Source organism: Symphalangus syndactylus, chromosome 24 (genome assembly GCF_028878055.3).
Source record: "Symphalangus syndactylus isolate Jambi chromosome 24, NHGRI_mSymSyn1-v2.1_pri, whole genome shotgun sequence".
In the NCBI taxonomy this organism is placed as follows: domain Eukaryota; kingdom Metazoa; phylum Chordata; class Mammalia; order Primates; family Hylobatidae; genus Symphalangus; species Symphalangus syndactylus.
The window spans coordinates 9,266,617-9,283,076 of record NC_072446.2 but is presented as its reverse complement, the minus strand read 5'-3'; the positions used below and the strand labels follow the sequence as shown (position 1 = coordinate 9,283,076).

At 60.1% G+C, this 16,460-nt stretch overlaps 1 protein-coding gene across 1 annotated transcript in view; it reads left to right on the top strand.

Annotated features, from left to right (window-relative positions):
- COL20A1 (collagen type XX alpha 1 chain) overlaps positions 1 to 14,472 on the top strand; it is a 38,526-nt gene extending 24,054 nt beyond the window's left edge. Inside the window, exons 22-36 of the mRNA XM_063633297.1 lie at positions 2,525 to 3,089; positions 3,540 to 3,698; positions 3,792 to 3,869; positions 4,514 to 4,600; positions 5,560 to 5,613; positions 8,766 to 8,861; positions 8,938 to 8,991; positions 9,168 to 9,221; positions 9,596 to 9,649; positions 10,257 to 10,328; positions 11,390 to 11,425; positions 11,518 to 11,584; positions 11,770 to 11,937; positions 13,022 to 13,099; positions 14,269 to 14,472. Coding sequence (XP_063489367.1) covers positions 2,525 to 3,089; positions 3,540 to 3,698; positions 3,792 to 3,869; positions 4,514 to 4,600; positions 5,560 to 5,613; positions 8,766 to 8,861; positions 8,938 to 8,991; positions 9,168 to 9,221; positions 9,596 to 9,649; positions 10,257 to 10,328; positions 11,390 to 11,425; positions 11,518 to 11,584; positions 11,770 to 11,937; positions 13,022 to 13,074 — 1,597 coding nt within the window. The 3' untranslated portion in view covers positions 13,075 to 13,099; positions 14,269 to 14,472. The remainder of the gene's footprint in view (positions 1 to 2,524; positions 3,090 to 3,539; positions 3,699 to 3,791; positions 3,870 to 4,513; positions 4,601 to 5,559; positions 5,614 to 8,765; positions 8,862 to 8,937; positions 8,992 to 9,167; positions 9,222 to 9,595; positions 9,650 to 10,256; positions 10,329 to 11,389; positions 11,426 to 11,517; positions 11,585 to 11,769; positions 11,938 to 13,021; positions 13,100 to 14,268) is intronic.
- The last annotated feature ends 1,988 nt before the right edge of the window (positions 14,473 to 16,460 follow it).

Genomic DNA, 16,460 nt, shown 5'->3' with positions numbered 1-16,460 from the left:
AGGGCTGGGGTGGAGCTGGAAGCCCAGGCTGGGGCCACTGAAGGTTAGGAGGACATGGCAGGGTGGGGAGCATGGGCTGGAGACCTCCTGGAGGCTGTGGGATATGGCAGCACTGCTATGTCAGCAGACGGCTGACTCACCCCAGTACTCATGCTTCAGAAATTCACATTTTACAAATTAATAAAATCTCCATGGGCAGAGTGAGGCCAGCCCCTTGGCATATTTTTGCAACCAAGTATGGATCTATTTCCCATGTGAGCCCAGAGCTGGTCAAACGTGCAGGAGTCCCAGGCTGACCTGAGGCGATGGGCCAAATCTGCCGATCGCCGGATGGAGAGGAAGCGATCACTCTCAAATAGCTTTGCATGAGATTTGGGACAATTCCTGATCTCTCATGACCACCCTCCCTTATTTACAGAGATGTTGTTCATCATGACCCTGAACTGTGATATATGCTGCATGACATTTTATGTTAAAATGTTTGATGATAAAGGTGGAAGCCAGGTGTGGTGGTGCACATCTGCAGTCCCAGCTGCTGGGGAGGCTGAGTCCAGGAGGTTGAAACCAGCCTGGGCAAGGCAGCAAGACCCCATCTCTACAAATAAACAAACAAACTTAGCCGGGTGCAGGGGCAGCACCTTGTATTCCCAGCTGCTCGGGAGGCTGAGGTGGGAGCATGTCTGTCTCAGGAGATGGAGGCTGCAGTGGGCTAGGATTGTGCCACTGTAGTCCAGCCTGGGCACCAGAGCAAGACTCCGTCTCTTAAAAAAAAAAAAAAGTTACAAAGGTGAGTTATATTCTGTAACAGAGATTTTAAAATTACAGAAATATATACATTTAAAAACTCACCTAGCTCTGCTGGGGCTTAGGAATGTCTCTCCCAGCCTGTTTTCTCCCCACACAGCCGCTGGCCCATCCTGGCCCCCTGGTCACCACAGCGTCTTCGTGGCTGAACTCGATGACTGTTCCCTGGCTTCCCTCACCATCCTCTCCCTTCCCCCAGTCTTGCTGCACATGCCCCCTGCATGCTGCCCCCATGGCAGTTTCTCTTCAGGGTGGTATAGTTGCCCTCTGCCCTCCTCTCTGGGCAGCAGGCTGCAGAGCCCTCTTCCTCGGTGGCCTCAGATGGTGTAGACGCCCCCTGCCCTCCTCTCCTCTTCCTCGGTGGCCTCAGGTGCATGTGCTGAGCTGGGTGTTCTTACGAGTGGGTGAGGTGGGAGCTCTGATCGCCTGCAGCCCGAGGCAGTTTCAGGGCCTCCTGGGTGCCTCCCCAAGCTCTCTGCTCTCAAGCGAACCCTCCTTGGACCAGGCAGCCTCCACAGGGTGGCTGTTTCCATGAGTCCCGGTTCTCAAATGAGGGCTTCTCCCAGCCTTGTGGCGTGAGCAGGCGCTTCCCATGCCTGTTTGCCCTTCCAGAGCTCACAGCCCGAGAAGTGGGGGCAGATGGTTCTCTAGGTGCGGCCGCCTAGGGTGGACCCCCGTGAGGGTTGCCACGCCGAAAGAGGAGGGCTCCTGCTGTGTGGAGTCAGGAGGCTCCTGAGGGGGCATCACAGGTGCCCAGGCCCCAGACCAGTCTGCTCTCGGGATGGCAGGAAGGTGGCTGGGCAGGGTCTTTCTTGGGCTGTTGGTTTTCATCCTAAGAGTGAATGAAAGACAGATAGGAGGCTGCAGCCATTGGGACCCAATTCTATCAGGAGCCGGAGACCCTGCTCCCTGGACCCCAATTCTATCAGGGGCCCAAGACCCTGCTCCCTGGACCCTGATTCTATCAGGAGCCGGAGACCCTGCTCCCTGGACCCCAATTCTATCAGGGGCCAGAGACCCTGCTCCCTGGACCCCAATTCTATCAGGGGCCTGAGACCCTGCTCCCTGGACCCCGATTCTATCAAGGGCCCGAGACCCTGCTTCCTGGAACATTAGGGGACCAAGACCCTGGTCCCGCCCCTCAGGGTGTCTGGCTGGGCACTGGCGAGGGCCCGCTGGGCGGTGCCAATGAGTGTGAGTCGGGGGAGCTGCTCCCGAGAGCAGAGCTGCCTTTCAGGAGTGACCCCGAGACCCTCCTGTGGGGTGTCCTGGGCCAGCACCCCCTCACCCTCACAGGGGCCCCCGGGAGCACGGGTCTTGGTGAGCCTTTGCTGGGGTCATCTGGGATGTGACCTGGGATGACCTTGGGCCTGGTGCCTCTGAGTACTTCTGTTGGATCCTCCTCATTCAATGGGAGGGGTTCTGTCCTTTATGTACCCCATGTTACTCTTGGGGAAACTGAGGCAGGGGAGCCCCAGTGTGGCCTCATAGACCCTCAGCTCTGTGGACCCACCAGTCTGGGCTCTTAGGGAGCCAATGGCCTCCACGCTTAGTCTACAGCTGGGAAGGGTGTGCGGGTGCAGGGGTCCACCATGACCCTCAGAGCAGCTTCAGGGATGGGGACTGGGGCTGGGGCTGGGGCTGGGCGAGCGGATCGTCCTGCCAGGTTTGGCCGCCCTCGGGTCTGCTCATGTGCCTCCCCCTCCTCCAACCCCCACAGTGACGTCCACCCAGCCCCCCTCCCTCCAGAGCACACCATCGTCTTCCTTGTGCGCCTGCTTCCCGAGACACCCCGTGAGGCCTTCGCGCTGTGGCAGATGACGGCCGAGGACTTCCAGCCCCTCCTCGGGGTTCTGCTGGATGGTGACATGGGCCCCGCGTCGCCCCCAGCAGTCAGGAGGAGTGGGGGCAGGGAGGCCCCAGAGCCCTGGGAGGCCTTCAGAGGAAGTCCAACCTCCAGGCCAGGCCCTCAGCGCCCCCGGGGAGCAGGGGTGTTGGCGCCCACCCTGGGTGGGAGGCAGGTGTCCCTGCAGTGGACCGTGGGCCACATTGAGGGTCACCTCCAGCTTGGCACCCTCAGGGCTGCTCCTGGCCTGTTGTGGGGGCTGCCCTGCTCAAGGTGTAGGCCCAGCTGGTCGCAGCCTGTTCTCACCTGCTCCACCCCTTCCCTGGCAGCCGGGAGGAAGTCCCTGACCTACTTCCACCGCGACCCCAGGGCTGCCTTGCAGGAGGCCACCTTCGACCCACAGGAAGTGAGGAAGATTTTCTTCGGGAGCTTCCACAAGGTCCTGGAAGGCTGCATGCAACTCACACCCTTCTCCCCCGTTCCCCCAGCTCTGGGGCAGCCCAGCCCCACAGGGACCTGCTGGATGCCAACTCCTCTCCCTAGGAGAGCAGGACCTTCTTTGGGAGGGAACGTTGACCTGGGGCTCTGTCCCCCACCCCAGCTCTTCCATCTTAATTGGAGCTGAAGAGCCTCCCAGCCCGTCTCTTTAGGACCCACAGACCCCGGGAGGCTCCTGCAGCAGGTGCCATTTGGTCCATTTTACAGAGGGGAAGCCAAGGCCCATCAAGGGGGGGTTCTCCCAGGGTCCCCCGAAACCTGAGGTGAGGTCAGGCTCCTGACCCCAGGCCCCGGGGAGGGGTGTTACTCCCCAACTCTGGCCTGGCCTTGGGGGCTCAGGTGGGCACTGGCCCTGCCTGGGCTGTGGAGAACCTCCCGTGCTGTCTCGCAGGTGCACGTGGCTGTGGGCCGCTCCAAGGTCAGGCTCTATGTGGACTGCCGGAAGGTGGCTGAGCGGCCCCTCGGGGAGGTGGGCAGCCCACCCGCTGCCGGCTTCATCACACTGGGGAGGCTGGCCAAGGCCAGGGGCCCCCGGAGCAGCTCGGCCGCGGTAAGCTGGGCCCTGCCCACCTGCTGGGCCATGCTGGTGGGGGCTGGCAGCCTCTCTGAGCCCCGGGGCTGAGCCGGCTCCCCTGCATTGCAGTTTCAGCTCCAGATGCTGCAGGTCGTGTGCAGTGACACCTGGGCCAATGAGGACCGGTGCTGTGAGCTCCCTGCCTCGGTGTGCCCCGTCCCTTGCCCCTGTTCCACGAAGCAAGTTAGGGCAGGTGCTCACTGAGGGTCACAGTGCCTGGGGTCAGTTGGCCTCTGTCCAGATTGTCACTGTGCTGGGAGAGATCAGGGAAGGCTTTCAGAGGAGGCAGCCTCAGGGCCAGAGGATGAGCCCAGAGGGACTGGACAGAGGGTCCTGGAGACACTGGGGCAGGCTGGGAACCCCTGGCTGCGCTCAGAGCCACGCCCACCTCTGTGGGCCCAGCCAGGTGCAGATGAGTCAGGAAGGGGCACACAGCCACAGCCACAGCCCCTCCCATCCTCGGTGACTCCTCTGTATACCCTGTGCTGGGCATGGCCATACTGGGGGCCCAGACGGGAGAGAGGGAGGGAGAAGGCACCATTCTGTCCTGGGGCTCATGCAGACAACGTGGAAGGGTGGGAACCCAGGGCCGGCTGCACACACAGGGGCTTAGTGGCCTGAGTCCGGGACCTGCCCACTGTGCACTTGTGCCCCTGATCTTCACCCCTGCCTCCCAGGTGCAGGTCTGGAAGTCTCATGGAGCCTAGGTGTGCTTGGCTAATCTCAGCTCTAGGGTCAGGCAAGAGCCAGCGAGAGGGTCTCTCTAATGAGCAGGGTCTCTCTTCTTCCAGAGGGATGGAGAGACCTGCCCGGCCTTTGTGTCTGCCTGTTCCTGTTCCTCAGAGACCCCTGGGCCCCCAGGGCCCCAAGGACCCCCAGTGAGTCCAGTGGCGTCTCCCTGGGGTGACCAGGGAAACTTGGCCAACGTGTTGCTGCCACTGGTGGATGTGAAACCCAGGCCCTCCGGCCCCGGTCCGTCCCCCCGTCCTGCCGCAGAGTTGGGATGTGCTTCGTGAGCCTCTTCCCTGCTGCGTCCGCCCTGGGCCAGGAGACAGAGGCCTGGCCCAGCCCCTTCCTTCCTCTGGGCTGGGCCTCCCCGACGAGTGCGCCTCTGGTGCGGAATCCAGTGATTCTCAATGTCAGGGTTGGGAAGCGGGGCCAGGCGCAGCTCCTTCCTTCCCCCAGGCTGGGCCTCCCCCAAGAACCCTCCTCTGGCAGAATCCAGTGTTTCTGAAGTGTGAGGCTTGGGACGGATCCAGGCGCAGCTGGGATCCAGAACTGTGCTGTGGCCACAGGGTGTGACATGGGCCGGCTGTGAGTTACAGCCACTTGGACGGCCACTGTCCTGGGTGCTGGCAGCCCAGCTCACCTGCATCAGGAGCTATAGGGGCCCTCTACCCAGGCCTCAGGGAGGCGGCCCTCCAGGCCTGGACCCCTGCCATGGGGTGGGTCCTGAGAGGTCCTTGGACCTGCCATGGCTGCAGCTGCCTCTGCTCACCCCAAGGTTCCAGCACCCCACAGGTGACGGCTGGGGCTTCCAGAGCTGGCTCCCTGGGACCGGTCAAGCACACTCACTCTGAGCTCAGTGTCCACAGCCCTGTCTACTCAGGGGGCTGGGGTTTGAACCCAGAACTCCCTGACTGTGAGAGGGAAGGATGGGCTAGGGCGTCCTTGCACTGGAAGACCCTTCTCTTCCCCCTGACAGCAGTGGACAGTCTGGGGCTGGGTGGGGGCTAGGGGCTCAGGGTGGGCCCGGCATGGGGCTCAGGGGCTGGTCTGTGCCCCTCTACCTCGGTTGGGTGGTTCTGGGGGCTTAGCCCTGTTTGTGCCTCTGCAGGGCCTCCCTGGGAGGAATGGCACCCCAGGAGAGCAGGGCTTCCCAGGGCCCAGGGTAAGTTTTGGGGAGTCCTGGGAGGTGAGGGGCCTGGATCGTACCTACCAGAAGAGGACACCCCTCCCAGTGCATTCCTGAGAGTGCAGGGAGCTGCACGTAGCCTCCCTAGGCAGGGTGGGGTCTTCCCAAGCTGCAGACAGGCAGGGACCCCAGCACCCCAGGGGTCCAGGGGGTTTGGGCTGGCCTCCCCCATGTGCCTGCAGGGCGCCTGGCCCGGGCCTGGTTATGGTGCAAGTCCCCTTTTCACCCAGATAGGGAGGATGAACCCCATGGCCCAGCGGGGCAGTCTGAGGCTTGGGGAGGTGAGGCCACCTGACCTGTTGGCCCTGAAGGCCACCCTTGATTTCCACGGGGCAGGCACAAGCCAGATGCCTTCTGTGTGCTGGGCTGGGCCCAGGGGCTTAGGCCCACAAAGCATTTTCAGATGTATCTAGGCTCAGCACATGCGCGGCGTGCAGGGAGGTGTTTCGGGGGTGGAGGTTCTGGTTCTGCAGAGAGGGATGTTGAAGACAGTTCTGAAGAGAGGGATGTTGAAGACAGTGGCGATGACAGCAGCCTCCCACCCCACGCGCGAAAGGGCCGCCCTCCAGGCGCGATTCTAAACATTTACCTGAACCATGGTACTGCACAAGCGTGACAGATGCCGAAGGTGTGGTCGGCATGCAGCGAGGCCGCCCTCCTCCCGACCCCGACACCCACCTCTCCCAGCAGCCTTCCAGCGAGTTCCACATTCTCGTGAGCAAAGACGTGCGCCTGGCTCTGGCGGGGCCGTCCTGCTGCACCTGCGCTGCCATATTCCCTTTGTCTGCGGTTGTGCTGGAGCCTGAGAGCGCATCTTAGGCACAGATTCCCTAGGAGAGTCGTTGGGTGGAAGGGCACACGCCCCTGTGCTTTGGGGTGGATGTCCCCACAGTGGCCCTGCAGAGCTGTGCGAGGTGCTCCCCCGCGACGAGCCAGCAGTGACCTCCCACCCCCATCTTGCATTCCTGGCTGCTGTGGGAGCCACGTCTGATAGATGAAAATGCATTTCTCTTCCAAGCAGCGTGAACGCCCTTTGAAAGTTGCCAATATTTTCTTGCTGGAGATGCCCTCTGACTTCTTCTCCACTGTTCTTTTTTCTTAATAATTTGTGGGCACGCTTTTTACTTGCTGGAACCAGCCCTGTGTTTGTGACGTGAGTTTTGACTGCGTTTGGCATTTTCTTGTCTTTTGACCTTGTTTCCATACAGATTTTAAGATAACTTTACATAGTCCATGTTACTGCTCTGTTCTATGGCTTCTGAATTTTGTATCCTGTTTTAAAAGGTCTTCTTATTCCGAGAGTAGAAAGAGCGCCTCCTCCTGGTTCCTCCTGGTGCTTCCAGGCCCTTTTCAACACTCCCAGGTGGATTCCTCTAGAGCTGATTTTGTTACAACACTGGGGAGGACAGGACGGGGAGGACTCCAGCTTCACCTCTTCACAGACCACCTGTGGTCGCCTGAGTCTTTCATTACACAGCCAGCCCCTCGCAGAAGTTAAATGCCCTTGCTCTTGTGCTGTCCCAAGGCCCCTGTGTATTTTGGGGTTTTTGAGATGCTCCAATCTGTCCCGTTGATTTGTCTGTTCACATGCAAGGGCTGTGCTTCTTCAATTATTACAGATTTCTTTAAAATTTTGATGCCAGACGGGCTGGTCCTCTTTTGTATTATTCCCCCAGAATTTTCCTGGCTCTCTTTGCTTATTTCATTGTTCAGTGAACTGTAGAATCGACTTATCCGTTTAACCTAAACAATTCAGTTGGTGTTTTTATTGGAAACGCATTCGCTTTAGAGATATACTCGGGAACAGATGATGTTTTTATGGTGTTGAATCTTCTCATCCAAAAACACAGCCATCCTGCCTTTTGTTCACAGGGCCTATTGTGGCCCTCAGTACAGTATGGGGACGGCCTCTTCCCACAGACACGCTCGGTTCTCCCTCATCCCTGTGGATTTCCTCTTTTTTGTTGCTATTATAAGTGAGGTGTTTTCTCTCATTGCAGCTTCTACCTCATTATTTTCACACTGGCCGTTACTGCTGTGTGTGATTTTCATACCCAGTTTTCTTTCTCAGTTATCTTCTTCGTGATTCGCTTGGATTTTCCAGGTTTACAGTGACGTCGCCTGCAAATAAACACTTCACCTTCGGCTTTTCAGTCTTGAGCACTCGAATTTCTTTTTCTCGTCTAATGGTGTTGGTGAATACTCCAGAATTTTGTCAGAGAACAGTGGCAGTAGCAGATACTCTCATTTTCTTCTTGGCTTAACAGAAGTGCTTCTGGCATTTGACCATTAAAGTGCTGTCCTGGAAGCGGAGGCAGGTGCATTTTGTCATGTGGTAGTGAAGTCCCTCCACTCTTCTTTTATTAGATTTAAAACATCAAGAATGCACATTAAACAAGCTCTGGTGCTGTTATGGACATAATGAAATGACTGTGCGTCTTAGAGCTATTAATTGTAAGATATCCCTAAATACTGGATGATTCCTGCATCTGTCGAAAATCTGATGTGGTCGCTGAATTCTCGTTATCCATGTCATGTGCTGCAGAGTTCAGCTTGCTGACATTTTGTTTTGGATTTTGCATTGATGCTTATAAATAAGACTCGCAGTTTTCTTTATAGTGTTTGGAACCTCAATTTGCTTTGTTCAAAAGATAATTTGAGTTTAAATAGCAGCAGTGTCCTCTGCCCCACAGGGTTGGATTTCCCATAAAACCTGAGTCTAGTGTTTTGGGGTCCAGGGCTTAAGAAAGTCTTCTGTCTCCTCAATACAGTTGGCCTGTAGGGGTCTCTGGCGTTTCCTCGGTGATTTCTTCAGCGCCCCCCACACCCCGTTGGAACCCACAGTTGGGCATGGGAGGGCTGGGGGTGGGTTTGGTTGGAACTGGCTTCACAGGCTTGACTCTGCTGTTCTCCAGCTCTGCAGACCCCTGCTATGGGTTCTCCCAGACCCTCCCAGGGTGGGCATTGAGGGTGCTGGGGCTGCCCCTGCTCCTTTAATGGAGATGTCTCCATGTGGTCCTGGGTCTGAATGCCCAGAGGGCCGGAAGGGCTGGCCGTGACCCAGAGGGGCCACAGGAGGGGCGGCAAGTGTGACCTTGTCAGGCCCTACCCACTGCCTGTGTCTCCAGGGAGAGCCTGGGCCACCTGGACAGATGGGACCAGAAGGTCCTGGAGGCCAGCAGGGGTCGCCAGGGACCCAGGGCCGCACAGTCCAGGGGCCTGTGGTAGGTGTCACTCCTTCCCCACCCTCCTGCCCTGTGCCCCCTCCGCTTCGCTGTCCAGCTCATCTTCCCCCTCCAGGGTCCACCAGGGGTCAAAGGAGAGAAAGGAGACCATGGGCTCCCAGGCTTGCAGGTAGTGTGGTTGGGGCCAGGGGGCCACAGGGGTTGGTGGGGGTGGGGGAAGGACAGGGATGGATATGGGGAGTGCATGGGGGGCACAGGGGTCGGGGGTGAGGCCTCACAGGCAGGGCCACCTCTTCTGGATGTGACCTTGGCCCCTGCCTGGCCAGCCCCTCTGTTCTCTCCTAGGGCCACCCCGGCCACCAGGGCATCCCCGGGAGAGTTGGCCTCCAGGGACCAAAGGTGCTGGCTCTGGGCTTGGAGGGTTCTGTCAGGGTGGTAGAGACCAGCCTGGCGGGGGGCCTTGGAGATGGAGGGTGTGGGGTAGGGAGGGGGAGGTGCTTCCTCCTGGGCTCCTGCGTCACCCACTGTGCCACCCCCTTCAGCCTGTGGCCTGGCCAGAAGGCAGGGGAGCTCCAGCCCACCCCAGGCAGGAGCTGTCACTGAGGTGGGGGGGTGGGGGAGTGGCTGGGTAGGAGCCTGGCAGCCTCAGCTGCCTCACCTTTGCTGCTTGGGTTACAGGGTGTGTTGGGTGCTGCTGGGGGGCTGTCACCATGGGAGGGCTGGGTACAGGTACAAACCCCACCCAGCTTGCGCCTGCCTTCCTTTGCCATCAGGGAATGAGAGGCCTGGAGGGAACTGCTGGCCTGCCCGGACCCCCTGGCCCCAGGGTAGGCACCGACCTCCCATGACCCTGACACCCACCCAGGGCTCCTGTGTTCCAGGGGCCAGGCAGAGGCCAGTCTGAACACAAGCTGCCACCCCTAGGTCACCCCAGGAAGTGGCCTGGGAGGGCCTCACTTCTGCTGGAACTTTCTACAGGGCCCTGTGGGTGGGTGAGCGTCTGCCCAGGAGCACTGCATGCCCCCAAGTGAGGGCTCTGTGCTGAGGACTCAGTTCCTGCAAGACCTTGGAGGGGGATCTCCAGGCATCGGCCTCGGGCTGAGTGCTGGGCAGGCCAGGTTGCCTCCCTGCAAGCACCACTTCAGGGGAAGCCCAACTTGCAGTCACACTGGAGCAGCTGGCACAGCTGGGGACATTTAGAGCAGCGTGGGTGCTGACAGTGCTGGAGGAGGGGTGCAGGGCACGGGGAGCCAGGGCCTGGAGGCAGGGGAGGCACCACCTGCCAGAGGAATGGCCTGAGGGAGGCTGGAGCCAGCCAGGCGTCCGCTGCCCTTGTCAGGTCAGGGGGCCCCTGGGACGTCTGGGAACCAGGGCTGAAGTGGGAGCAGATTTGCTGAGGGCCCAAGCCAAACCCTGACTTCTGTGTCTCTGCAGGGGTTCCAGGGCATGGCAGGGGCCAGGGGCACTAGTGGAGAGCGAGGACCTCCAGGGGCCGTGGGGCCCACAGTAAGTCCATTTCCAACACCCACCAGCCAACCAAAGGCAGGGGAGTGAAGGGTGCAAGCCCCACATGCAACCGCTCAGGGACTTCCTGCTGACAGCTCAGGGACTTCCTACTGACCACCTAGGGACTTCCTGTTGACAGCCCACAGACTTCCTGTTGACAGCTTCCTGTTTACTGGTCTGGAACTTCCTGTTGACCCCCTAGGGACTTCCTGGTGACTGCCCATGGACTTCCTGTTGACCACCCAAGGACTTCCTGTTGCTCTCCCAGGGACTTCCTGTTTACCACTCAGGGACTTTCTGTTGACTGCCCAGGGACTTCTGTTTACCACTCAGGGACTTCCTGTTGATGGCCCAGGGACTTCCTGTTGACTGCTCAGAGACTTCCTGTTGACCACTCAGGGACTTCCCATTTGTTGTTGGAGGCCTGTTCTGAGCTGGGAGCTTGGTGTTGGTGCTAGTACCCGAGAGTGGAGCTAAGGGCTGGTTCTGCACCTCTCCCAACCCCACCCAGGGCAGACCTGGTGGAGGGGAGGTGGTGGGGCGGCAGGCTCCATGGAGGGTAGGGGGACAGACGTGGGAGATGGGGGATGCCTTGGCCTTCAGCAGCTCCATGGGCCACCCCCCTTAGGTGGGCTCCAGGTTCACCAAGGAGCTGGGGAGGTGGAAGAAGACAGAAGATGGCAGGGAAGTGCCGGCACAGGCCTGGCCCAGGCCCAGGAAAGGTCTGTTCTCTGGGCAGTGTCTCACACCCGCCATCTCCCCTAGTATAAAATCTACAGCTGGAGGCAAGTCCTTTGTGGCACAAGTTCCAGCCCCACTCAGGACTCTGCTGCGGAACTGAACCTCTCACATGCCTGCTCTGGGGTGCAGGCAAGGACCACAGGCTCCTAGGATCTGGGAATTTGGGATGGGGCTTTGGCTCTGCCTGCCCTGTGGGATCACACTGCCACTGTGGCTATCAGGCCGCCTGAGCCAGGATCCACCCCAGGGCCATCTCACACTTCTCACGTGTGGTCTCAGGCCATCTCTGCTGACTTCTTTTCTCTTCCCCTCCTCATCAGGGGCTGCCGGGGCCCAAAGGGGAACGAGGAGAGAAGGTGAGTGAGGCAAAGAGTCTTTCGCTCACTCAGGATCTCCTGGGAAGGCACCTGCCAAGCGGGTCCCAAAGCTGCACCACCCTTCTTTCCAGGGCGAGCCGCAGTCCCTTGCCACCCTCTACCAGCTCGTGAGCCAGGCCTGTGAGTCTGCCATCCAGAGTGAGTGAGGCCAGCAGCCCTGCACCTGTGCCCACCACACCTGTCTGTCCTCACACTGGCCAGGCCGAGGGAGGCCGCCTTCACACATCGTTAGCACACCTGGGCCAGGTGTCCTGGCGTGGCCTGCACAGGCCTCGCATCCCTGGGTCCCCACTGTGTCCTGCTGACACCCCTCCTCCCCACAGCACACGTGTCAAAGTTCGACTCCTTCTACGAGAACACCAGGCCCCCCATGCCCATCTTGGAGCAGAAGCTGGAGCCAGGCACTGAGCCCCTGGGGTCCCCTGGCACCCGCAGCGAGGCCCTGCTTCCCGGAGAATGGGGGCGTGGTGGCCGCCACCTTGAGAGCAGAGGTACTGGGCTCCTGGCTCTTGGGGAGGGAGTTGTGGCCGGCGGGGGCGCCGGTTGTCCCTTGGTCCTGGGGCTGGAGCCTCAATCTGTGTCAGCACAGCAGCTCCTGCTGGAGACGCCACTGTCCAGCGTCTGGGGTGCTGGAGTGAGGACATGGGGCTTCCCTGAGCCCACACAAAGCCAGTCATGGCACAGAGGTCAGCCTCAGCCTGGCCTTCCAGGGCCTTCAAGGTGACCTCTTCCCCAATCTTCAGGAAACATGAGCTGCCTGCTTAGGGCCACACAGGAGGGCCCAGCCTACCTCCCATCCTTCCTGCCTCCCTCCCACCCTCCTGTCCTCCCCGTCCTCCCCACTCCTGCCGTCTTATCCTCCTGGCTGCTGCTTCCTCCGCCTCTCCCCACCCAGCGTGGAGCTGCAGGCTCCCGAGACCTTGTCAGCGAGCCTCCTCCTCTGAGGCGGCAGTGGTGGGTCATGACTTGGACGCTGAGATGGAGGAGAGGCTGATTCGGGGAGCTGGAGCTGGAGAGGGGCGTTCACGGGGAGGACAGACAGGGGGATGACCCAGCCAGACAAGGAGAGTTCCACACTGGCCGGGGTAGCAGCGGAGGCATCTCTGCTCTGTTTGGGCGTCGGCTGAATCCCCCCCTCATCCCACAGACGTCTCAGGAAACTGGGGGCAACCTGGGCGGAGCCCTGTGGGCTGTGGGAACCCCTGCCCCAGCCTTGGGAGCTGCCCATTGTGGCCTGGTTGCAGCCTGGCAGGTGAGGGGCACATCACTACTCAGAATAAATGGCCCCTTCTGCACCCACCTGTCTAGATGAGGGTGACAGGCACTGTCACAGGGCCCCCACCTGACGCCTTCCCATCTGGCCATGCCCCCCAAAAACTGTCATGGAGTCCAGGAGGCGCCTGTGTGGAACACAGGAACCTGGCACACTGCTGCCCTCCAGATCTCAAACTCCATCTGAGGACCAGACCTGCTGCCTGTGCCCAGGGAGGGGCCCTGACACCCTCTGTCCCCGTCAAAACAGGGCCCCAAGCCACAGCATTGCTCTGTCCTCACATACCCTCCCTTTCCTCACAGGGGAGCCTGGAGCTGTTGGTCAGATGGCCAGCCCTGGGCAGCAGGGGGGCTAGCACCCAGGGCCTCTGGGAGTGACAGGTAAGCCCCTGCTGCCTGCACCTGCCAGGGCTGAGGGCATCCAGGAAGGAGGAGCTCCTGAGGGGCCAATGGGTGGGGCCTCCTGCTGTCCAGGGTGGGGTGCTGGGAGCACAAGGCCCAGCACAGGCAGGCGAGGTGGCCCTGGGGAAAGTAGGGTCAAGTATGGACCCCGTAGGGGCAACAGGAATGTGGGGTCACAGGGCGTGGGGTCACAGGACGTGGGGTCCTGGAGATGGATTGGCGTGCCGGGAGCCTGCTCGACCTCGTGGGCTGCAGAGTTGCATGCTGGGGCGGAGGAGGCCCTGACCAGGGTTAGCGCAGCAGGGAGAGTGGAGCTCAGGTGTTTGCTCAGTGGGCACCTGGTCCAGGTGTGGGAAAGCTCACAGGAGTCCCAGGAGGGGTTTGTGAGGCCCTGGGTATGTCGATGAGAGAGGCAGGGTGGGGGCCATAGTAGCACCAGGTAACCTCTGCCTTCCTCAGGAAGCGCTGGGCAAGCGGCCCCTGTGTGCAAACTTAGCTGAGGGGCTGGTCCCAGGAACAGGTGTGGGGACAGGGTGCAGATGGGTACAGCACAACTCAGGCCTCAAGTAGCTTCAGGGGCCAGAGCGTGGCACAGGGTGTGTGACCTGGGGCCCGTGAGGGGCCGGCGCCTTTGAGCCAGGGGACTTGGCAGGGGCTAGGAGGGCTGAGGAGCACAGGCAGGAGACCCAGGGGCTCCTGGCCAGGCTGGGGCAAGAGGGCAGCTGCCCGAGATGCCCGAGACTCAGGTCAGAGCCCAGGGCTAAGGACAAGCAGCCTTGCTTCTCCTCCACAGACCCGTCAGAGAATGACCCGACCCACGGCCCTGCCCACAATCCTGCCCACTCACTGCCCTACCCATGGCTCTGCCCACCCACGGCCCTGCCCTTAATCCTGCCCACTCATGGCCCTGCCCATGGCTCTGCCCACCCACGGCCCTGCCCACAATCCTGCCCACTCACTGCCCTGCCCATGGCTCTGCCCACCCACAGCCCTGCCCACAATTCTGCCCACCCACGGCCCTGCTGGACGCAGTGTGCGGAGACCCAGGATGCGGGCTCTCGGGGTGGCCACAGTGCCAGGCGCTGGCCCTGAGCCGGTGTCCAGCTGTCTTTGGCCTCTCAGATCTGTCCTCCCTTCTCTCCTGCCAGGACATTTTCTGCACTGCCCCGAGGAACCCTGCGCCTTCCTCCCTGGGTTTGTCTGGACACCAAGAGCGACCACATGCTGGAGAAAAGCTCAGGAAGAGCCTGAAGGTGGAAGGAGAGGGAAGGAGTGGCCTCGGCCAAGGCCCACCCCATGCCCTTGGCTCTGTAGCATTTCCAAGTTCAGATAAACCACTGAGTGCTCACCCACCCAAGCGAGGCGGGAGTCATTTCCCGGGAGGGCGTCCCCCACCCTGGCTCCGTGCACCCCACCTTGAGGCCCTGCAGCTTCAGCCGAAGTGGAAGAGGGGAGGGGCTGGGCTGATGGCGAATCGGGTTCAGGAGGGCAGCAGTGCCTCAGTAGCTGTCTGAGTGTGTGAGAGTACTGAGTGTCTCAGTAGCTGTCACACAGGCTCAAAAATATGCCCCGCCCCTTTCTCTGTACCTCATCAAAGCCTGGCCGAGGCCCTGCGAGCCCTCCTCACTCTGCACCTCATGCAGGCAACAGACGGCTCCACTCCTGGCCCACCAGTCACCTGCAAGATGGCTCCTCCCTCAGAATAGCACTCCCACCCCAGCCCCAGCACCTTCGCATATGGGCACAGGCAGGGCCCTGCCTGCCCCATCGTCCCCTCTGTCCCCAGCCCAAGAAGGAGTTCAGATCCTGTGTGTGAATGGCCACCCCTCACCCACCCAGCCCTGTGCTGAGTTTCTTGTGCAGGGACATTGCTTTGAGACTTGGCACCATCAGCCCCTGCTCCTTAGGGTCTCAGAGCAAGGTCATCCCTCAGCAGGCGTCTGACCTGCGTGTGCCTCAGCACCTCTGCTCAGGTCTCTCCCAACCATCACAGATGCTGTGTGAGCCTGGACTTCTGCCTTATCCCCACTGTGTCCCAAACGGCATGGGGGCAACCTCAGAACACACACCTGGGCTTCTGGGCCTTGTGGCCCATGGTGGTGATGTGGGAACTTCTACTCCCTTTCCAAACAAATATTCAGTAACTAGTCCACGGTTACCACTTAGGCAGCTAAGCAAGAAAGGTGCCAGAAATGAAGAGGGAACCCTTATCATTGAGGAGAGAATGAAAAGTATTAAAAAGGAACAAAGAGAGACCCTTGATATTGACAGAAGGAAAACCCACCACCAAGATCATAGTGCACCACTGCGTGCACCAAAGCACACCCCAAAGAGGTGAGCGCAAAACAGCTTCGGGCAAACACTTCATCTACGATTCAGCTGTTCCAGGAACTGACCAGACCTGGAGACCAAATAGAGAGTCATGGGGTCAGCAGGGTGGGAGAGAGTGCCTGCACCCGCAGGAGCCACAGCCCTGATGGAGGCCAGGAAGCAGCCCCAAATGCCACCTCCCACTGCAGCATGAGAACAGAAACAGACCTCTGAAAGTTCCCAAAGTTTGTGGACAAGTCAGAGATCAAAGAAGTCAGGTGGCATCAAGACAGATTTTGCACCGAGGGACGAGGAGAGCATGTGGCCAAAGTAGGTGCAGGTAAAGCAGCATTTGGGGCAGAGTTATAGCCTTCAGTGCAAGTATCAGACACAGTTGTTGAGAGCAGCAGCCCAAGCCAGCCCCTCCGTCCTGCAAGGAGGACACCTAGGTCACTTGGCTTCTGTTGGGGAGCTGAGTTGCTTCAGATTGTGTGACCAGCGACACAGCTTGGTTGCTCTCGCTTGGTTTCTCCAGGACTGGGAATTAAATGTCCCCAGCTGAACTGAGAAGGCTCTTTGAGCAGTGGAGTGAGCAGGCTTTGTCATGAGGCAGGAGTGGGGCTAGAATCAAGCCCAGAGCCTTCCAAAGGAGCCCCTCTCCTGGGACTCTCCAATTTAATGAAGGGATTGGGCACTGGGTGGCTCACGGAGACCACGCTGGCAGCCAGGAGGAGGCAGCCTGGCAGGGGGGAACCAGGGTTGCTCTAATCCCCACCACCCCCTCAGCTGCCCTACTCCCGCCACCCTGCTGACACCAATGACGATGCTCAGCCTCAAACGGGGAGTGCAGGTGTCTTCAGGAAACTGACTTTATGCTGGAGGCCAATTAAAATGGCACAGCAAAGGCAGTGGCCAGCTGGTGCCTGGGCGGCTTAGGGACTGGTCCCTGAGGCCCTACCCGCCCCAGCCTATGCAGTGGAACTGAGAACGAATCAAAGGTGAGGACGGGCAAGGGAGCTGAGAGCAGCCT